Source organism: Parambassis ranga, chromosome 18, assembly GCF_900634625.1.
Source record: "Parambassis ranga chromosome 18, fParRan2.1, whole genome shotgun sequence".
Classification (NCBI taxonomy): Eukaryota; Metazoa; Chordata; class Actinopteri; family Ambassidae; genus Parambassis; species Parambassis ranga.
This window is the reverse complement of record NC_041038.1, coordinates 7,335,070-7,357,955: the sequence shown is the minus strand read 5'-3', so window position 1 is coordinate 7,357,955 and position 22,886 is coordinate 7,335,070. Positions and strand designations below refer to the sequence as shown.

General features: G+C 41.0%; 1 protein-coding gene across 27 annotated transcripts in view; it reads left to right on the top strand.

Annotated features, from left to right (window-relative positions):
• The window catches only part of LOC114450587 (receptor-type tyrosine-protein phosphatase delta), a 112,721-nt gene that overhangs the window by 66,080 nt on the left and 23,755 nt on the right, over positions 1-22,886 (top strand). For 6 of the 27 annotated variants that reach the window (XM_028428711.1, XM_028428714.1, XM_028428694.1 and 3 more), the window contains exons 5-21: positions 4,215-4,403; positions 5,475-5,483; positions 6,211-6,228; positions 8,556-8,666; positions 9,447-9,458; positions 12,228-12,497; positions 13,452-14,033; positions 14,401-14,546; positions 14,629-14,773; positions 16,312-16,617; positions 17,435-17,628; positions 17,881-17,907; positions 18,297-18,414; positions 18,783-19,370; positions 19,780-19,877; positions 19,957-20,213; positions 21,105-21,198. In XM_028428711.1, the coding sequence (XP_028284512.1) occupies positions 4,215-4,403; positions 5,475-5,483; positions 6,211-6,228; positions 8,556-8,666; positions 9,447-9,458; positions 12,228-12,497; positions 13,452-14,033; positions 14,401-14,546; positions 14,629-14,773; positions 16,312-16,617; positions 17,435-17,628; positions 17,881-17,907; positions 18,297-18,414; positions 18,783-19,370; positions 19,780-19,877; positions 19,957-20,213; positions 21,105-21,198 (3,164 nt within the window). Of the gene's footprint in view, positions 1-4,214; positions 4,404-5,474; positions 5,484-6,210; positions 6,229-8,555; positions 8,667-9,446; positions 9,459-12,227; positions 12,498-13,451; positions 14,034-14,400; positions 14,547-14,628; positions 14,774-16,311; positions 16,618-17,434; positions 17,629-17,880; positions 17,908-18,296; positions 18,415-18,782; positions 19,371-19,776; positions 19,878-19,956; positions 20,214-21,104; positions 21,199-22,886 lie in introns of all 27 variants that reach the window. The other 21 variants (XM_028428692.1, XM_028428709.1, XM_028428695.1 and 18 more) reach the window with 7 other exon arrangements.

Genomic DNA, 22,886 nt, shown 5'->3' with positions numbered 1-22,886 from the left:
AACGCACGCTTGACACTCATCTAATAAAAGGAGAGGGATAGCACTTCTGTCATGCTTATGTGAGCCTGTGTAAGCAGGAGAAACAAATGGACCAAGCTGTCTATGTCAAACTCAAGCAGACAATCTCTCCCTTTGTCTTCCTGATGAGTTCTATCACTGCGTCTCAGCAGGACGGGCTGGTAGCCTGTGCGGTACGACGACAAACGGGGCAGAATTTACTGCACTTCAGAAAGTGGAATGGCTGCTGTTGTCATACAAGGAAAATGTGATTTCACTTATGCTCGTATTTTGTAGGAGTGATCAATAGATATAATCTGCTAATGGGGTATGTTTATGTCCAACGGCCTTATGTCTTCGGCAAAAATCTGCTCACTGAAGTACTTTTTGAGCCAATGTCCTTTTTATACTCCTCCAATACTTGGCACCGCACACTCATATGGCCTGATAGCCTGGCAGTGGCTAATGTGTGCAAATTGTCATTGGGAGTCTTTTTATATCAAGCACCAGTGCTCAGCACTTCTTCAGAAGGTGACTTCAGCATTTCTCTCTCTTCCATCTCATTTAGTGTGTAGATCCATTGTTGAATATACAGTAAGGGCTCTGTAAAGCGGAGACTGCCCTTGTCTTTAGACTGTCCTTGAGATTGCAGTCCTCAGCGAGGTAGAATAAGGAAGTAAGGAAAATATGTAAAACCCTTTCCCGTTTTTTTTTTTTCTCCTTAATTTCACCCTTCAGGTTTGACTTTCATTTATTCTACAGGGTAGCTTTGTGCTGTTATGTTAAACTCAACCTACACATTGAAAAATAAAGTACACCAACCTCCACAGGTCCTAAAGTGGTAATGAAGCAGACGATTTAGGTACATGACTGTAAACCTTGTGACTGTTAGTAAAACTGCAAACACCGCACGTGGGGAAAGACTGTTAGCCGCTTGGGCTGATTAAGTATTTCAATCTTTTACTTTTAATGCCTTGTCAATAAACCGAGATTCCCAAAAACGTACAAGTGTAATTAAAGTGTGATTAATCTGATTTCATTTTGGTCTCTTGGCCTTGTAAGGGAAATGCTGCCGCAGCTCTGTTGACGTGAGTTGTTAATCACAGCACAAGCTACCAAATGTGTCCAAATTCCCTCCCTTTATTTATTATCACAATGGTAATTCACATTGCTGTGAAATAAATGAAAGTTGCAGGCTGCTTGAGATCATCGGAATACTTTCTTTTTTTTGTATCTATTTGTCAAATTCTATGTGAGAAAAAAGTTTTGTGATACTTCTGTGTTGATGTCATGATTTTGTGGCCATTCCAGATGAGTCCATGAAGCAGCTGTAAATTATATTTCTGGGCTGAGTAAGAATGCATTCAAAAGGCCAGAAACCTTTGTAACAGATCATTAATTTTAAATGCACTGCCTGGAGTCATATCAGCTGCCTGCGCTGGAGTTACAGGCCAGCGTCATGTAACACTCATTCTATAGGAGGAGGGTTTGGATAAAGTGCCCTGGGCTCCTTTGACCTCGCCTCATTTTTTACATATTATTTCACGATGTCAGTGAGTGATGCGAGATAGAGACGAGCCAGCGGTGAGTGAGTGATGGATTTGTAGTCAAAGGTGCTTTCATTAACAAATCCCTTCTTTTGAACTTGTGGTGTCATCAAAATGGCCACTGCTGAGCTCCTTCTCAAAACTTTGGCGTGCATGTAACTAGAGATACCTCATTAACTCATTGGCCCAGGCTTCATCATTAATCTAAAGAGAATACAGTGCTGTCCCCTCAGAGGTGAAAAACTGGGCCCTGAGAACTTTGCGTTTTTTTTGGCGTGTTAAAAGACGGCTAAATTATGATCTCTTGAGCACCCTGGTTTAAATTACATTGCAATTTTGCCAAAGTTGCTTTTTTTCTTCGCATGGATTGTCACGTTCAATTACAACATTCAACACGCATCCGTGCTCCTAGGCTCGCTCCTGGCTATTGTGTTTGATCAGTTATACTTTGGACTCACTGTAGAATCAACTAATTGTCTGTTCGACCTTGAACAGACTGGAGGGAGTTTGGACAGGAGCTACCTTACAATTAATTCATTTCCCCCCTCCGTTGCTGTCTTTCTCCGTTTGAATGAGCTGTGTGGGTCCACACATTAAACTACTCTTTCATTTCTTGATAGCTGTTAACAGGCTGCTTTTAGAAAAGATAAGTGGTTAGGACCAAGCTTTTTTTTATGAACCCTGAACATAAGTATGTGTCCAAACCTTTTACTAAATCCATGTATATGCATTCCATATAACTATGCATTGATTGGAAGCTTATGTAACTGATCATATGCACAGTTTGTGCACATTGTGCATTTTTATTCTGAATTATTTGGTGTCCTTCAGCTTCACTTCCCTGCTGTAACTGATGATGATGTGAATTAACTATGGCCACTGTGTGACTGAGGGAAAGTGCTTGCTGTTTTAATGAGGAGCATTTTGTTTGCCAACAACTGGCACACACAACGCCAGCCACCTACTAACTTTTAACAAGAGTAAAGTTGGGGCATCTCTCATTACCTTAATGGACATTGAAAGGGATAAAGATAACATATATTGCACTCCGTGTGAGAGATGCACAGGCCAAGATATCTTGTATATCACATAACTGCCAAAAAACAGTACTTTTAAAGATGCACTATATATGATTAGAAATTTATGAAAGCAATTTAAAGTGCCACAGAATTGCTGTGTGACAAACAATCGCACATGAGTTCAGGCGGGGACACAAAGTTGCATTGGAAAGTTTTGCAGTTCGAGCTGAAGTCACTCATTTGTAATACGGTCTATTTCTGAGAAGATTTATCCATGGAGGTGGGTTCTCATGCCAGATACCCAAAAGCATTGTTGGAAGGCAGCCATAATTGTCGTTTGGCTGTGCGCGGGCTATGGCATCTCAAAGCTGTTTCCAGACTGATGTCGCCTCATGAAAATTTAATGAAGAAATAGTTTCCAAAAAAGGTGCCGTTTACGGAAGCAACAGAAGACACTAATTAGCCATATCACAGCAGGGGAGGGAAAACTTAAAGCTGCATGTAAACCACATCGGCATTCACAGTGAGCAGGTCTTGTTTTGCAGGTGAACACAGAGACGCTGACATTTTTTTTTTTTTTTTTTTTTTTGCAGATGTTAATCTTTCGTTGTGCGGAATACTCCAATCTGCACCCTTTCAAAGAGCATCACATGCTACGAGCTGGAAATGCTTCCTGTTCAGAGCGTTGAGCTTTAGACACAGCTGCTCCCGCCTTTGATTTTCTTTGTTTTGCTAAAAGAACACATTTGAAGCAAAGTGTAGGGCACGTTATCTTCTTTCACATCACAAACGGCGGCAAGATGCAGCCCGCCCTTGTTCAGTCAGAAAGCTGAGACGCAGACAGGAACAAGACAGCTCGTACAACACAGCAAAGCCACCTGCCGCCATCAAAGAACATCAGAGCTGCACAGTTCCTGAATACATGTTTAGCCAGATCTTTTTATCTTTTCTTAAAAAACAAAAAAAGAACTAATAAAATAGTGTGACATGCTGGAGAATATATTGTTTTCTTTACTCTCATATCTGTTTAATAGAGTTAATTATGAGCTAATTTAATGCTAACTGCTGCTCCTCTGCATACAGAGGAGTCAGATGAGGTGGTCACACCCATGTGGGCGGAAGCCACCTGAGCCACCCTAGCACCAGCAGGGCCTGAGATTTACCATCTCCATTTAAATGTACAATCTGACATCAATCCCAGCGTTCTCATACATGTACAGTGTGAACTGATCACTACAATAGAGGAAAAACACAGATTTCCAGTGTTTATGCTAAGCTAACCGGCTGCTTCCTGTGGCTTCCGTGGACTGGCTTTAATTGAAATATAAGGGGAAAATATAGATTCAATACACATAATTACTCTGAGATGTCTGTTGCTTTTGTCATCTTTCACTTTTTGTCATTTTTTTGTCCTTGTCAATATAAAACATTGGTACAGGAACATTTTAAATGCCACAATTTGAAAAATAATTATTGCTTACAAACACATCTATTTCTCCTGCTGATCCTTACTTTCCCTCCCTCTCTTCTTCAGTCTCCTGGCTCACTCCCCCCCCCCCCCCCCCCCCCCCACTATAGCACATGGTTTGATGAAGACCCCTGACATGTTTCGCTCTGACCTTTGCTGCAATGTTTCTAAACCTATTTCCAGAGGACCAGCTGCCCCCTGGTTTCCCCACCATAGACATGGGCCCGCAGTTGAAAGTGGTGGAGCGAACGCGCACCGCCACCATGCTCTGTGCCGCCAGCGGCAACCCCGACCCAGACATCTCCTGGTTCAAAGACTTCCTCCCTGTCAACACCACTAACAACAATGGACGCATTAAACAGCTCAGATCAGGTAGGTTTCCTCTGCTGAAAACTTAATTGACAAACAGGGAGTCTTGTTTTTCCTTCTACCTGATCTGCTCCCCCCTATTGTTCTTTCATCCTCTTCTTCCTCCCATGATTTAACTTCTCATTTGGCTTTTAATTTTGTAGGTAATGGCATTGTTTCTACTATTTCCTGTCCTCAACTCTCTGTACACCCCGGTGTGTGTTGTCTATATGTGTGCGTCTCCCTTTGTCTTCCAGTGTTGTCATAGGCTGTTGGGATTGCCCCCCCCTCTCCTACCCCCCCCCCCCCCCCCCCCCCTTCTGTGTTTTGCTGGCTTCTTCCCTAAATTCTGCCCTCATCGCTCACTGCTGTGTCTTTTTACAACGGACTTCTTTTGTGTGTGTGTGTGTTGATTTCCTTTCTGCTGCATTGGTGCAGTGTATTTTTTTTTTTACTTTAGAACCATTTTCTTCATGTCCTTTTTAATTAATATTCAGCATTCGGCTTCATTCTGAATCTGCACATGATTTTAAAATAGGAAAACATGCAGAATCGCAAATTAATCATCGCTCTTGTGGATTTGTCGAAATTGTACTCTCCAAAGCAGACGACTCAATCCTCTTTTGAATAGATACTTGCTTTAAAAACATTTAATTCTGGATTCTAATCAGCCACAGTAGTGCGTAAAAACTTCATAAAGCTTCTCCCTTACCCCTTTGATTATTTGACTTTACAGTCCCTGCTTTAATGTTTAGCTTTGTGTTCATTTGCCTGTGACGCACCCCCCTAAGATATATCTTAGAGAATTTTCTAAACCTGTATGTGCCAGCTAATAAACACTTAAATTTTAAGTCTTTGTGTTTGACCACCTGTCTTCAGACTTCACAGCTGTCCTTTTTTTAAATCATCGTGTTAACCTTTACTTCCTTGCTGACATGTTTTCAACAGATCTGTGTAGAGTTAACCCTTATTTCTAACGTGCGACTTTTGATTCACGTAGAGTTGATAAACGAAACCTTGTTAACTAAACTTACAGAAAGAATATAATCATATTCTTATGCTGTCTTTCTTCTCTCTATATTTTTAAATCTACAGAATCCTTTGGTAAGTGCTTAGCTCTAAAGCACACATCACTCCCACTAATTTCCATGTTCCAACAACTATTAAAAAGCATGGCATGCATTTTACTAACATGTAGTTTAGTGTCAGGGATCACTACTAGAGACACACACAGACATACACTTTTTCCTCACCCCACGGTGTCCAAGTGTCCTACCACTGCCACCTTATCTGGAGGTTATAATCACCAAACTCTAGCTTAGTGTTGTCATATACTGACCTGGGTAATGATCTGTCCTCACATGTCTGTTACTCACTCACTGACCCACCACTTGCTCACTTAACACCAGCACCTTAGGTATTTCTTTTAGGGAGGTGACCAGCTCTGCCATTAGCTCAGGTCAAGCAAAGGGTTCACAAGTATTTATTTATTTTTATTTTCTTTAAATATCTCTGCTCTCAAACACAAAGTCCTGAAAGTCTTTCCCTTCAGTAGATGGTCTTCAGAAGCCACATCCAAAATGGCACCTCCCCGTGGTACATCAATGTACTTCTCTCTGACCTATGATTTTTCTATGATGAATCCTGTCTTTCTTTGCCAGTAGAGTACAGTATTCTCTCTCTCTCTCTCCTCTCTCTCTTTCCTGTAGTACCTTTATTTACGTACCCTGTTAAATCTAATTTGATTCTTCTTCCAAAGCCCCCAGCCTCTATCTACTCGTACTAATGCTTCTTCTTTCTAATCTTATTTGCATTCATATTATCCACCCAGGTGGTACACCAATAAGAGGTAAGAGTGCTGAACTGACGTTCACAGAATGAAAATAATACAAATTCATTCTTGCTGTCAACTCATCCATTCACTTGAATCGCCTCCATTTTTGTCCTGTTTACCAAGACCGAATCCCATTTCGTTCATATGGACCTTCCTTCTTATTTGTCCTGTTTCGTTGACTAAATTTGTATTCCATCTTTTTTTGTCTATGCTTTATTTTCCTCCTTTGTCTTCTTATTTCTAAGAGCCTGTTTAGCTCACACAGTTGTGATATGCTTGCCCTGGCTCAAATAAGCATATCCAATGACAATTATTTTTTCAAACTATATTTTTACGTTCATTTTTGTTTTCTTTTTGGCCATAGCGAATCATGTGTCCCTCTTTTTGTCCAACTAAAACAACCAAGCATTTTTCCCCCTTAGCTGTTCTTGTTCAGCACTAAAAATATGCACAGATGCTGTGGAATCACGCAGGCATGCTGAAGACAACATTGCCTCTACTCTGCTTTTTTCTCCCAAAGAATTCTTTCTATCTTTGCAAACTATTTTTTTTTCCATTTCTTCTATTTGCTTTCCTCTCCTGTACCTCTACAAAAAAGCCCAAACAACCACTTTTTTGATAAAGTTTCTACGGTGCTTTTTTTCCTCTTTCACCTATTTTTCTTACTTTTCTTGGGTTTGGAGACTATTTTACTTTTTGACTTTTTTTCTTCAGGGTTTGGGGAAGGCAAACAGTAGAGTCTGGCGAGGACCTGATTGGCTCATTTTTGCCGTGTGACATGGAGCTGGAGAGTTGTTGGTGCATAAAGCCATTTTTCCCCTGGGTCATGTGACACCACACTGCTGATCCCATTGGTGGATTTTTATGGGTGTCTTTTGTAGCTTTCACAAGCTAAAGCAGTGGTTGGTTGCCTTCTTGTCGGCTCAGGCCGATATTTTGAATTTTGTCTTCTAATACAATTGCATTTTATTTTTCAGCTAAGGGTTGTCAGAAGGTTGTAAGTTGTGTCGACATACATTTCTTGCTAAGATTTGCATGTCCAAACTTTTGTTACAGAGGGTTATATGTTGGTTTTGCCTTACATAATACTTCAATGACATTTTTTCCAGATATCTGAGCAGCATTTTTCTATTTTTGTATGCGCTGCACTTTTTTTTTAAAAGCCACTTCATCTAGATGAAGTCCCAAATTACACTGTAGGCTGAATATTACACCAGATCTGTGATTGAATATGCTAAAAATCATACCTAAATTTCTTTCTTTCAATTGTCTTCCCTTGTTATGCTGCTTTCTTATACTGTAAACCTCTTTTGTTTGATCCATGTTTCCCTAAAGCAGTATCACTCATCCCCATATTGACCAGTCCAGTGACATGTTGTTTATTGACGGGCTTGTCCCTGTTCTACAAAGTGAAACTATGACTTATTTTTCATTGGCGCTAGGATGAGTGTTTTTAGTAATCAGGCTTTTTTTCTCTAAAAGATGACATCAATAAGGTAAATACATTAGAGACAGAAGATAAATTAGATTTTTTTTTCTTTTTTTTTTATTTTTGGATTTGGTTGACAGTGTATTATTTTTTTTTCTTGTGTTAATTTAGGCCTTTTAAAGGAAACAATATATTTGTATTCCAACGTCTTGCATGATTATGAGTTGTAACTAGCAATCATCTGTAGCGAGACCAAGTCCTGCTCCTTCTGGTGGACAACCATTGGACATTATATTGGGGGGAAAAACATGTACAGTGATTAATGGGAACAAAAACAACAGATTTCCTCCAGGCATTAGTTCGCAAGAGGGGGCATTATTGCTACATTAGGTTGTTAGCAGACTAGCATTAGCACACTAAAGCAATGCACTTATGAGCAAGAATAAGCATTATATCCTTCAGATTTTTAGAATTGAATTGTTAAAAAAAAATCACTATTAACATGTTTTTGTTGTTTGTTTTGTTTTTCCCCACAATAAACAATGGTCCACTGTAAGGGGCCTGAATTCGCCCCTATACTACAGTTTATTCAGTCAGTAAATTAGACTGTTAAAATGCAGCAGAGTCGCTATATGTTTATTTTAACAAATAGAATAATGTAGTGATTCATGTACTTTACTGGATATAATACCACTGTCCTCAAACTGTCCAAGGCTTGAAAGGACAAAGCAGAACTAGAAATGGAGGGGGCCAATGTTGGCGTCCTTGAGGCCAAAAATAAACTTGTGTATTTCTTTTTTTATTATTACCGTATTATTATTTAACTTCCATTTATTTATTTTTTGTTACTTTTGCACTTAAACAGACATTTAACCAAAAATACTTTGCCACCCCGTTTGCTATTCCCACCCAGGAGCCCTCCAGATAGAGCAGAGCGAAGAGTCTGACCAGGGGAAGTATGAATGTGTGGCGACCAACAACGATGGAACCCGCTACTCTGCCCCGGCTAATCTATATGTCAGAGGTAGGAAACACGTGATGGTGATGCCAGCATGCCTGGGTCAAACATTATGTAACAGTTTCTTTAAAGTTCATGAGGAATATTTGAATTAGCCAAACAAAGTCCACAGGGGCCATTTTCCTGTGAGGCCATTGTAAGTATGAATTATTTCTGTTTATTCTTGGTTCTTTTTTGTTTGTTTTCATTTACCTGCACTGAATTGAACCTACAGTATCTTCTCTGTTATGTCTCTCTGGTCCTTTCCTCTTGATTATCCTGAGTCTAACACCAGTAACTAGACTGCTTGCTGTGTTTATCTACTAATTGCTTTTAAAACCTGATTGTTGGAGGTGGCAAATGGACAGCACCTCCTCCATTAGTCCTGACTCTTTCCCCGGCAGTGCACAGATCCTTTCTATACCCATTGATCAACATCAGAAGGACGCCTTTAATCACATTACTTTTGTTACTCACAATGAAATTGTAGAAAAAATTAATTGCATATGTGAGACGTAGCGACTGATTTGTTTGCTACAAAATGTGAAATTTTGAAATCTTCAGCTACCATCTAGATCCATACAGCTAATAATGATTGATAATTTAAAGCTATAACATGGCTTGGGTACATTATTTCTCAAGCTTTTATTTTGTAAGGGGCTCCCTGCACCTCTGAGACTGAAGGTCCTTCGAATTGTTTAAGCATTTGAACACCTTAAACATGGCCTTTTTACTCTCTGTGTTTCCCTTGTTTTTCTCCTTTCCTTATTTCATTTTATTCTGCATCAAATTCCCTACATCCCTCAGAGCTGCGAGAAGGTTGGTGTGTTTTTACTTTTTGAACACAACACAAAACAGAAGTTGATTCTTTTCTTTCCTTTTTTTCCATTAAATAAAAACATCTTTACAGTCATCAAGTTAAACGCGCAGATGCCTTTATTTATTTTTTTAATCTTCCATTTTCTATCAATATCTATGTTGCACATCCAATGTTCATGTTCCCATTGAGAATGCCCCTGGTCCTTGTCAGAATGCTTGACTGTCTGATAGGTGGTGCATGTTTGCATCCTGAGATGGGGTGGGTAGGGACGATATTTGTATCTGTCCGACGGTCTATTTGCATGGTCACCTGTTAGTGTTTGAACTAGTCACCCCCCCCCTCCCACACAGCTTCTACCCTGTCAGTGTTCCTGCTGTTTTTTTGTTTTTTTTTTTGATGACTAACAGCACAACAGGTCAAAAGGGTAAGAAAACCACCCAAATAAAGTGTTTCTGCTTGTGGAACTAATAGCTGCTGTCTACACGGATGCAGCTCTGCGTCATGACGGTGCTGAATTTCTCCCCATGTTTAGTCATCTAGGCTTCAAAAATCCCCTGTGGCGCTTTCTCCAACTGAAGTTTCTCACCGATAAATACTGTATGTTAAAGTAAAATCTATCCTTTGTTGAAATTGGCACTAAAGTCGAGCGTCAAAGCTGTAAAAACAATCTCGGCCTCTAGAGATTACACACTTCCTCGCAAGAGGATGTTTCTGCACAGGAAGTCCTTAAAGAGTGATGTATTTAGAGCGTTATCCACACGACTTGACAAATGTAATGATATTCAAATGAGCGGGATAATGTTATGTCTGTGGGGAGCGAGATCCAATTGGATATTAATTAAATATTGAGTGAAAGAAACGTTGTATTTAATAATGCAAGCAGTTCCCCTAGATTTCCTCTCTGGAGAGCTGCAGTCTGCTCCACAGAATGGGCTTTGTCAATTAATATCAGGCAGAAGGAAGGGCATGCTTGTGCTGCAGTCAAACACAGCAAATACCTGCACGAATAAATAGTTTAAACTCACAGGAAGCTGTTTGCACAGAAGATGGGCAATCAATTCAAGTATTAAAAAAGTGACAGTTCAAGGTTCACTAAAGAATTTAATGAGCAAACTAAACCGAGCTGACAGAATGCTGAATGTCATTTAAGCCAATGAGCAGTAACACTGACTTTCCTTTTAATTTGAAGTTTAGAGCAGTTCCCCCTGTCTGCATCCCTTATGATTAAACCCTTAAATCTGATTGTTTTTGTGTAGTAATCCTCACTAATTCAACCTGAAGACATACATCACCCTTTGTCCTAACATGTTGTTGCTTCCTCTCCCCAAGATCTTTAGCATATTCTATCAGAGTAACCCCTCCATTTGCACAGTGTGAAAGCACGTCTTCCCTCTGATCCTTCCTCTGATCCCGCAGCCCTCCTACATCCCCCCGACTCCCTCTTGTCTCGCCCTTGTTTGCATGATGGACTCCTCTTCTCCTCCGAAAGGCCTTGAAGCCGCCCATGTGTATTATGGATGTTACACATTTAAGTTTACCGACAAGTGTATCTTTCTTTTCTATAAAACTGTATTTTTAGAACTTTGTTTTTGAGAAAACTTTTTTTTTTGGAATGTGTATCTTCTTGTGCTGTCAAATGATATGCATCTTATTTGCTGTAACATTTTATGTAGACGTTGCATGCTAAAAGAGAAGCAAATGTAGAACATAAAAGTATCTATGGTCTACATAGTTTTAAAAAGTTGCTCCTGTAATTGCTTACAGTGTGAATGAGGTCAATAAAAGTAAGTTATCTCTCTTATGAAATGAATGGCATTCACTCAAATGTTTCAGATTTAACACACTTTTTGAATATTAGACCTCTCAACATAAATGACCTCTTCAGCCGTTATTGTTAAACTGCACTTAGAGGCTTGCTGTTCTATTGTTGAGCTTGAATTAGCATCAGTTAATTCTCCTGATTTTGCACAGCAATAGGCTGATTTGTAGAAAGTGGCATAGCAGGGGGCTCAACTGTTCCTCTAAAATAAACTTGAGATTTTACCTGCATGAAGAATGTATGTACTCATATATAGAACACGCTTCACCTAAGCTGAGTGGCTCAGTGTAAAACCAATTTTTAGAAGTTCCTCATCCATCTTCATGCCATTGTTTACGCTAAAAGTCAGCTAGCACAAAGCTTAGCGAGCTTCTTAATCTTCCAAGACTTGTACATAAAAGGGATTGTAGAGGTATGAGAGTATCGCTATAGTTTATTTTTAATGACCAGGCTATCACTGTTTACGTTAATCCAAAGTGTGAATGCATAGCATTTGACAGCACAAGCTTTTTTTCAGCCTGGAAAGCACAAAAAAAACTTCATCATTTCTCTTTGTTGCGTGTGCAACTTCTTTAGTGTATTATCTATATGTCTGTGTGATGTGAGAATGTGATGCGGCACATTATCTCACATCAGCTGGAAGAGTGCAGCCTTAAAGTTGTTTCTATACAACTGCAGAGTGCTGTTGACTCTCCAGCGCCTTGTGCGGTTCTGTATATCTGATGGTTCTGCAGTATTTTGTGCATGGTGCTTGTGTCGTGTCTTGGATCCAATGTCATTTCTTAACCAAATCATAAATTTCATTTTTCTGCAACGATTAATCTTTAACATTCTGTTAATATTCTTATTAAATACTGTGTAAATATTAAACACTCGGTCGCTTCTTCTTTGAGGAGAACCAAGCGCCACCTTCTGCTCTATTTTCACGCTGTGTTTTGTCTTTTTCCAGTTCGCCGGGTGCCACCACGATTCTCCATTCCACCTACAGACAATGAGATCATGCCAGGCGGCAGTGTCAATATCACATGTGTGGCAGTGGGCTCTCCCATGCCATATGTCAAGTGGATGCTGGGCGCAGAGGACCTGACGCCGGAGGACGACATGCCTATTGGACGGAATGTCTTGGAGCTCACAGACGTCCGGCAGTCGGCCAACTACACCTGTGTGGCCATGTCGACCCTTGGGGTGATAGAAGCTGTGGCACAGATAACAGTAAAAGGTGCCATTTTTTCTGGACTCTAAATATGTTTCAAATCCTAAAAATCTGTTCTCTTTAGTGTTTGTTATTACTAAACTATCTGAGCAGTGCTTTAAAGAAACTTATTTAGCTCTCACTGCCACGTTAAGTCATCTGTAGAGGATTCCTTAAAGCTTTAGACAAGCCCTGGCACCCGCCTCTGTGCATTAGATGCCAGATTGAGAATATAGTGAAGTGCTTATCTCTCAGCAGGAGAGCTGCAGAAGCACAAGCTCACCGTTTCTGCCAGCAAGAGGTGGGGAGGAGGTGAAACGTCCTGAGTGTTGTTTGGTGTTCTCTGTAGACATGGTACTTATCTGAGTGTAATCATATCTACACTGCGGCGTACCAGAAAGATATCCCAGATTGGTGTCGCCGTATTCACGTGCACACAAGGGACAGGCTCCAGCAAACACACAAGCGCGCACACACACACACACACACACACACACTCGGCTTTGTTTTTCCGAGACATAACATAGAGATATTAGTCACAATATAACAGTCTGGCAGAAGCTCCCCCAGAAGCATACTTCAGATGGCATATAAATACAATGTATTGCCCTGATATCTTCTGCCTTGTTCCACGGTGTGCAGAATTAAAGCCATAAATTTACCTGTTTAATTATTAAAGTGATAAACACTGGGAAATCTAAGATTAATGACAACTAAATGCTGAACAACAAGCCTTTAATCATACACATTCATTCTTATGTACCATTTTTTTGTCCACATCCACAAATGTAAACCAGTAGAGTGAAAAAAAAAATATTAAGACTACCCACCTATTTGCTGTGTATTATCAAATTCATGTGCACAGTCTGGTAAATGAATCTTATCAATACAAGGTACAAATAAAGTTCTATGGCTTAATAAATACATGTGAAACACAGCTGCATGTTTAGCATTTTTAGTAATATTTGTGCATCTTTACAGCATTGCCTAAGGCTCCTGGCATTCCTGTAGTGACTGAGCGCACAGCCACCAGCATCACACTGACCTGGGACTCTGGAAATCCTGAACCTGTTTCCTACTACATTATCCAACACAAGTCTAAGTACTCGGAGGACTCGTATAAGGAGATTGATGGAGTAGCCACCACAAGGTACAGCGTTGGGGGCCTAAGCCCCTACTCTGACTATGAGTTCCGGGTGGTAGCGGTAAACAACATTGGCCGGGGGCCACCGAGCGAAAGCATTGAGGCCAAAACAGCAGAGCAGGCACCCAGCACAGCTCCAAGGCAGGTCCGGGGGCACATGATGAGCGCCACCACGGCTGTCATCCAGTGGGATGAACCAGAGGAGGCTAACGGACAGATCATGGGCTACAGAGTCTACTACACCATGGATGCCACCCAGCATGTCAACGTCTGGGAGAAGCAGATAGTCCGAGGGTCAAACTTTGTCACCATCCAGGGCCTCATCCCAAACAAGACCTACTACATCAAGGTTTTGGCCTACACCTCAGTAGGCGATGGACCTCTGTCCCCAGACCTTCAAATCATTGCCAAGACTGGAGGTGGGTTCCTCTTTCATGGTGTAGATATCAAAGTTCTGACACCACAATTAAACTTTCTGCAGCTACTGAACCTCATTACTGTGTTACAGTTAACCAGAGCTGTAAACACACACAAACATATTATGGCTGCTAGATGAAACGACAACTGGCTTTCCCAAGAAGGAAAATTTGTTTTACCGTTATAACCGAGTCAAGCTTTATTTTCAGCATGCAGTGATCATTAGACAGAATGCCTGTTGTTCCTCTGAGACACAATGCAGACACTGTTGCAAAAGCCTAACCACTAAGTGGCATCTGTGCATGTGTGAGAGAATAAGTAGTTCATGATGTGGAGGGTAATGAAATCATCTTTTCACTCCAATTACAGTTCCCTCCCAGCCGACCGACTTCAAAGGAGAAGCCAAATCAGAAACGAGTATTTTACTTTCATGGAATGCCCCAGCACAGACTGGACAAGAAAACCAAGTCACCGGATATGACCTTATATACAGGAAGAGAGATGACAAGGAGGAGGTAACTATTGTCCAGGCAGATTATGTCAAAAGACACAATGTCTGTATTGAGTTTAAGACAATACTGAACTTTGTTTTCACAGAAAAGGATCAGCTTTGAGCCGACAACAACATATCTACTGAAGGAGTTGAAACCCTTCACTACGTATACGTTTCGGCTGGCTGCTCGTAGTAAACACGGAGTTGGAGCTTACACCAATGAGATCTCTGCAGAAACTCCACAGACACGTAGGTCTTCTTCTTTATCTGATACACTAAATATTCGGGACATTTTCAAATGCATTTCAAAATTTATTAAAAAAAAAAAAAAAGATCAATCAATTGATGAAAATGAATGAGATTAAGCTAATTTTTTTAAATACAAATATTGGATGCATTTGAAAATAAAAAGACGTAAACATTTATAACAGTCAATAAGTGTTATGAAGTCTACCTGACCATGCAGTGTTCACTTTGAAAAGGTTGCATGGACAGTGTACACAGGCTTTCCTGTGAAGTCAGAGGACAAGGTTATATAAACTAACACTCTGCCTTTGTTGTGCAAAAACAGTCTTGGACTTAAATGAATGATAAAGCCTTGAATTATTTATATGAATGCCCCACATCTGTGCCTGATTTTTTCGTTTTTTTTATATAAACAAAAGGGCACGGCTGGCCGTTAGGAAGCCTTGTCTCCTGACATTGCATGTCAGCCAGAAACAAAAGAATAGAAAAGTTTGGAGTCTGAGCTTTCTATGTAGCTACACTGACATGATCCCAATTCTCTGGACGTCAAAGGGACGTTCACGTTGTTCTAAGAATTGTCGCAGGCTGAATTCAAATGGAGAATGTTTCCAATATCATAGAAAGCTCAAAGAAAGTACTGTCTTTCCACCAAAAGACCTCAGATTTATGAAAAAAAGTTCAAAATTGGAAAACTGGATTCTGTTCATTACTGAGTCTCATCTTGAGAAGTACTGATAAGAAATGAAGTGCGGTTTTTGGCACATCTAACATAAATCTGAGGACTCTGAAAGATCAGGTGGGTATCAGAAGTTCAAACTCAGCTCAGGTGTATGTTCTGAGGTAAATGATATTCAAACGAGTGCATGCCAATGCTATCAGACTTTAATAAATCAGTCATGTCTCCTTGGGAAGTTCTCTGTTGTACAATCAGGCTTTTACCACAAACCAACAGGCTTCGGAAAGGTTGGTGACAAATACAACATTTTTCTATTTCAAACTAGTTGCAGCATCAACCTTTATGTTTTTGGATTGATGGTAACTGCTTGCAAAAATTTTCATAGTTATTACTCTGTTCATTTTGGAATGATCTGTCTTAAATGAAGTTGTATGTTCAGGTTTTCATTTAAGAAGTAAGGGGATCTTAAAGATTGTATGTCAGGATATGTGATTTCTTTTGTTTCCTTTTGTTTTTATAATTTACTTTTTCACCTTACAAAGGTAGGTTACATATGGTAAAGCTGTCCTTTGTTCCAATCAGCACCTTCCATTCATCATACTGTGTATACCTTTGTGTTTGTTTTGTGATGTTTTTGTTGATTTGAAAGTTTTCATTGACCCACATAAGTCCTTGTGCTTATTCCTCATTTTGTATCATTTTATTTTCCCTTTTTTCCTTTGTTTGGTCAATTCTACCATCATCATCATCACCATCATCATCATCCTGATCCGAATAAAACACTGAAACTCAAACAACACAACGAATGGCCTCACCCAACAAAAACCAAACAAACCCGCCTCCAAAAATCCAAACCACCCACCAGAACCCTCGGGCCCACCTCAGGAAGTCAGGTGCTATAGCCCCAGCTCCACCAACATCCTGGTAAGTTGGCGGCCACCCCCACTGGAATTACAAAACGGCATAATAACGCAATACACCATCAACTATGCTGCGATCGATGGTGAGGATACCACAACTCATCAAATCCCCAACATCCCTCCGGAGAGCTCCCAGTACCTTTTGGAAAACTTGGAAAAATGGACAGAGTACCGTGTGACGGTTACTGCTCATACAGATGTTGGAGCAGGACCGGAGAGCCTGCCGGAGCTCATCCGCACTGAGGAGGATGGTATGTGTTTGCTCCAGCTGCAGACTACCCCTCTTAACCTACCAAATACTAACAACTCTGCCTATATCTACAATTCCCTCTTCTTTTCTACCCCCTCTGCCGGCTTCTAATATGACTGTCAGCACTCCATACTTTTAACCCCGTTTTGGACTCTTTTTAACTAAACTGTGACTCACTTTAACACCTTTTTTGGCATTTTTTTGCCACCTATGCTGCTCAATTTCAACACATGGTATGGCATTTTCAGCTGCAGGCCTGCAACTTCCTGTCCCACCTGTCAGTTTTTGTAACTTTTTCCTGTTTTTGAATGAAACCTTTTTGGAACTTGGCAAAGTTCTGGACGGTGGGAATAACAAAAGATGGAAGACGTTTTTACTTTTCAAAGGCCATTTTTCCAAATATTTTTTTCCCTCCCTCATGTGACAGAATCATTTTTTAATTCATTTTTTTTCCATAGCCAAAATTCTTTCTGTGCTTCAAGGTTTTGAAACTCTTGAAGCCTTTTGGCACCACTTTTCTATTTTGGCAAAACACATTTTTAATTCCATGTTTTTAAAATCCACTCTACCCATTTTTAATGTTTCAAGAGTAGGTCAGTTGTCAGACCTGTTTTTGCTGTTGTTTTTTTCCCCCTTACCATTGTTGAAATATTGATGTCATGCAGTGCTTGTTGCAGTTTGCTGCACTTTTGTGATTTTTTTTTGTCGCGGCAGCGTTTTGCAACTTTGGACTAGAAGATTTGAAGAGAGGGTGTGAGAGAGAGGGGGGTTCTCTGTAATTTTGACCTCTTTTCTTCTATCCCATGGTGTTCCTCCAGTTCCTAGCGGGCCACCTCGTAAAGTTGAGGTGGAGGCTGTCAACTCCTCATCAATTAAAGTGATCTGGCGTTCTCCGATGCCCACCAAGCAGCACGGTCAGATCCGAGGGTACCAGGTGCACTATGTCAGGATGGTTAATGGGGAGCCCACAGGACAGCCAGTCATCAAGGACATCCTGATTGATGATGCCCAGGTACAACACCCCCCTCAGCCAGCCACCTCATCTCTCAGACACACAGCATCACTTTCTCTCTTGCTGTTAGATGAGCTATAGCATTGTCTTTTACTTTGAACAATAACAAAATAAAGCAATTAGTTTATTTATCTGGGTTGCTTATCATATAACTATACAGGACGGTGTATATTTTCTCATCATTGCCTACTGTCTCTACCTAGCCTTATTTCTTTTTCCTCTTTTCTTTCCATGTTCCAACATCATAATCAGTGGGAATATGATGATTCTACTGAACATGTGAGTAGCTAAATGTCACAATATATTAATATTGCTATACCTTGCTGTCATCCCCTGCATGAATGGCATGTTGTACACATCTTGACTTCAATTATAGCATCATTTTGCTGTCTTACACTGTGTAACTGCAGCTAATATGCCAATAAGATGGAATTCACATTAAACTGACCGAACAGCAAATGCTGACCTTGAATGATTGAGCACATTATTCAGCATGATATTTATTAACTAAAGCTTATCAACATATCATCGTCTGAGTCACTTTTATGCTGAGTGAATGTGTCTGTTCATGGTGATTATGTTGATATCCCCTCCCGCTATTATCTCGCTGCTTGCTTATATTTATGAGCTACTGAGTGCGCTGCATCTAAAACCCTGCATCTTTACAGGAAATGATCATCACAGAGCTGCAGGCTGAGAACACATACTCAGTTACTGTGGCAGCCTACACGACAAAGGGCGATGGTGCACGCAGCAAACCCAAACTCATCACCACCACTGGCGCAGGTAACATAACCATCACACTTGTGTTTATCTGGTTATACGGTTAAAGTCTGACTGATGCTGCATCTAATAAGGAGAAAGCATGATGCCAAGCACTGCTTACAAGTGTCAGAGAGAGTATAAAGTGTGAATGCAGCTAATTGCTGTCTCATTTAGAGAAATAATTAACGCACTGGTGTGACACTGCAGTGAAAGCTATTTAAAATAATAGATATATAGTTTAAAAGAAACATGCAAAACAAGTTCTCCCAATTTCATCTTGTGTACTCACATCCTCTGACAGTGTTTTGACACACAGAGAACTCAGATTGTAAAAAAACGTGTTCTCCATATTCATAACAAGTTGTCCCTCTCTCCATTGCTACCATTAGTTCCTGACAAACCTCGGCTAATGGTCAGTACAACCAACATGGGCACAGCTCTCCTCCAGTGGCACCCCCCTGCATTAACCCACGGGCCCCTGCAAGGCTATCGCCTTCGCTTTGGCCGCAAAGATGTGGATCCGCTGACCGTCATTGAGTTCCCTGAACGAGAGAACCACTACACTACCAAAGAGATCCACAAGGGAGCCTCGTACACTTTCCGCCTTTCAGCACGCAACAAGGTGGGCTTTGGTGAAGAGACGGTCAAAGAAGTCACCACAAATGAGGATGTCCCAAGCGGCTTCCCTCAGAGCATCACAGCAGAGGGTGCCACAACCTCCACCGTTCAGGTCAACTGGCAGCCCGTCTTGCTGGCTGAGCGAAATGGCAAAATAGTGAAATATGCCCTGCAGTATAAGGACATCAACAGCCCACGCAGCCCCTCAGAACTCTTCATCACCGCCCCGGAATCAACAGTCATCCTGGATGGCCTTAGGGCAGACACCACTTATGATATTAAAATGTGTGCCTTCACCAGCAAGGGCGCTGGTCCCTATAGCCCAAGTGTCCAATTCAGGACACAGCCTGTGGAACAAGGTAGGATTAGTCCCTGAACTTTCTTAGCTCTTAGAAATCAACCTTTCCTTGCTCAGCCCTTTCCAACTTCCTCTGAAAGCCTCAAATGGCAGAAGCTCACACAGACTCAACCAGAAGACTTTGGTATTAACATACTGCCCTATCCTTAGCCCCTTTAATTTAAAAAATGATTTAACAAACTCATTTTGAGTAAGTATGTGTGTCTCTTTGTGTTGTCAATTAAGCCAAGGTCAGTCATTATTTTTTAAGAGTTGGTGTTGGTAAGAAGGTAAGAGGAGAGTTCAGTGTAGTACTGCTTTCAGCCTGGTTTTACAGGAGGCATTATCAGGTAAGCGGTGGTGGTGGGACCATAGGTGGAAGATGAATATAAAGGATGTCTAAATCACCTGCTCCCCCTTTCTTTTAGCAGTGTTTGCAAAAAATTTTCACGTGAAAGCTGCCATGAAGTCATCGGTGCTGCTGACGTGGGAAATTCCAGACACCTACAACCCTGCACAGCCATTCACCGTGAGCACATAAAGCTAACATTTAATGAAACTGAGCCGCTAGCTGTATCGCTTACATTAAACATCAACTTTGCTTCCAGATCCTCTACGATAATGGGCAGAGTGTGGAGGTGGATGGGAAGTTAACGCAGAAGCTGATCACAGGTCTTCAGCCTGAGACACAGTACTCCTTTCTCTTGACAAATCGCGGGAACAGTGCTGGCGGCCTGCAGCATCGCGTGTCCACCATGACGGCCCCGGACATCCTCCGCACCAAACCCTACCTGATTGGTAAGACCAACTCGGACGGTATGGTGACGGTGGAGCTCCCGACGGTGCAGACGTCTGAGAGAGTAAGGTAAGCGGGACTACGCAAGAGTAATTATCTTCTTTTTAAAAATAATTTGGATACTTTTGGAACATCACTATGGTGAAATAGATCCCTCAATGTCCATTGCTAATGTCCACATTACTGATTACTATTTCTCCCTGTTGCACTGTGAATGGAAATAAACAAGTTAACTAGATAGCTGACCTTGTCAGGGGTAATTCTTCCAAAACAGTCATTTATATTCATCACAGCATTTCGGTGTAATATCCACTTCACCTCAGTCATTACACACTGGAGCAGCCCGGACTCATTTAAGCGCACTCTTCTAAGCCCTATAAAGTCTCTTATAGCCTTTCAACAAAGCCCGGGGTTGTCAGAAGGCCAGGGAGCACATCCGATTGCGGACTGAAGCTTCAAACCCATCTTGGGTTTTTTTTTTTGATCTTGTTGGATGCACTTGGCCCACTGTCTCCCATGCCAGAGCTTAAGCTAATTAGTTTCCCATTAGCCTGCCACACTGCCATCCTGGCTAGAGCGGTACCCGACCAGGAAGGCCAACTCTGGCAGGAGGCTGTTATCTCTCTTGCCACCGCGATGAAGGGATGAAAATCCCTCTAATTCTGGATCTTTTCTGTGTTCACAGAGGTCTCCTAATTAGCCCACGGGGGGCCTCAGTGAGGTGTAACCATATTGCCTGACTGCTCTGAACATGCTTAAATGAAGAAAACAGCCCTACTCAAGTGATAAAGAGTCACATAGCTTTCTTAATGCATCATTATGTGTCTTTTCCAATAGTTTCTGGTTAGAAGACCTGGCTGCTCTCTCTTCATATTTTTTGTTTTGTTTTAAAAAGTGTCTGTTGACTAGCAAGCCGTGTCTTTTAATGCTTATGTGCTGTATTTTACATTTGATTTCTAGGGGGTATTATGTTGTGGTGGTGCCACTGAAGAAGCAGCGCACTGGCAAGTTTTTCAAACCTTGGGACAGCCCTGATGAGATGAATTTGGAGGAGGTAGGTTCAAAAGATCACCTTCCAGGTTACCGGGGAAGAAAAGCAACAATATAACAAGTTATTTTTCTATTATCCAGTCATTGTGCACAGCTTCTTAACAGGGCCCTACAGTACATAAATATGTGCACATACCACATATTTCTTTTAGCAAAAAAATAAGTCCAGGCAGTTAAGAGGCCAGAAGGAAGAGGAGATGAGTCTCGCTGATTGACGCAAATAGCTGCAGAGAGCACTGTTCATATGGAAATGAGAACATGAAGTAGCCATCAAGTGCACTGCAAACTCAACCCCCTCCTCCTCCTCCTCTTTGTGTCTGTGGTAATTACCTGAAGAGCTGCATCAGGCCTTCGTGTCTCTTCTCATTCCAGGCAAAGCAGGAATACTGCGTGTGCACAAAACACTTGACAACTTTTATATTTAGCCAGTGCCGATAATTCAGGAGCCCCTGTGCGTTGCATGCATGACTAAAAGGCCAAGCAAATGAAAGCTTTTATGACTACATACTGTAAGCTGTGATTACATTTCTGGCAATCCTTTAGTTGGAGAGAATGCACTGAAAGCTAATGGTACTCTTAGAAAAAGAAAAAAAAAATCATCAAAACCAAAAACAAAATATTTCGATTTGACAATACATCATATGTCTAGGAGGCTCAAAGAAAACACACCATGTCTCATCTGGCACAGGCTTTTACAGCTCCTGCCTACAGGCCTGCATCTGTAGCCTTGACCGATTGCCCAAAAGTCACCCCTCTGTCAGAATTTATTTGTTTGTCAATATTGGCACTCACCTTTTCACAACTTTTCCCAAGGGCAGCTAGATTTAGCCGTGTTGACAGGAGAGATGATTGAAGACATTATCGGGCAGCACCAACAGCCCCGCAGCCAAAACAGAGCACACACACACGCACAAGAGCGCACACACTCCGATGTGAATGACAGCCGCGCACGCTCAATCATTTGTGCACAGAAGTCAGAGATATGCATTCAGACACCGAAACAACTAGCCAGGCTTGATTAGCATAATTATCATCCACGCTTTGTACAAGAAATTTAAAGTCTGATGACACAGGCTTTTATGAAGGGCACAGTGTTTCTTTCAGGCTTTTACAATTATTATTGATGGATGAGCAGAGGAAAGGTGATGCTTTTTACGCCAATGTTAATTATCAAGGAGTAAAAAACACACAGGCTTTAAATCAAATTTATAAACTAAACTAGAAGTGACTTAAGAAAATATTCAAACATGTATTTTTGGTGGTAAAAGCTGACCATAAGAGACATGATGCATATTTTAGCCTTTCATTCATATTTAGAAACAAAAAGCACTACACTCTGGAAAAATACAACAAAAATTCTCTCAGGATTGCATTTGTCTACATGTTGAAGCAAAAAAGTGTATCAAAAGGAGTAAAAAAAATTGTCAGTTCTGAATTAATTCTCATTTTTTCCTGCCGTTTGAAGCAGTTGGATAATCCTCAGCTGTTTCATATGCTGGAAATCCACACAATCTTTTAATCTCACCATCTTTTGTAGTCCAAAAACAAATGAAATAAGTCATTGATCTTTTCTGTAATGTTCTGCCTTTTGCAATCAGCATTTTCAGCTCAGCAACCAGAGAGAGAAAAAAGAATCTTGATAGACAGATTTTGGTTTGTGTGTAGATTTGTTTTCATGTGTGTACTGGAACG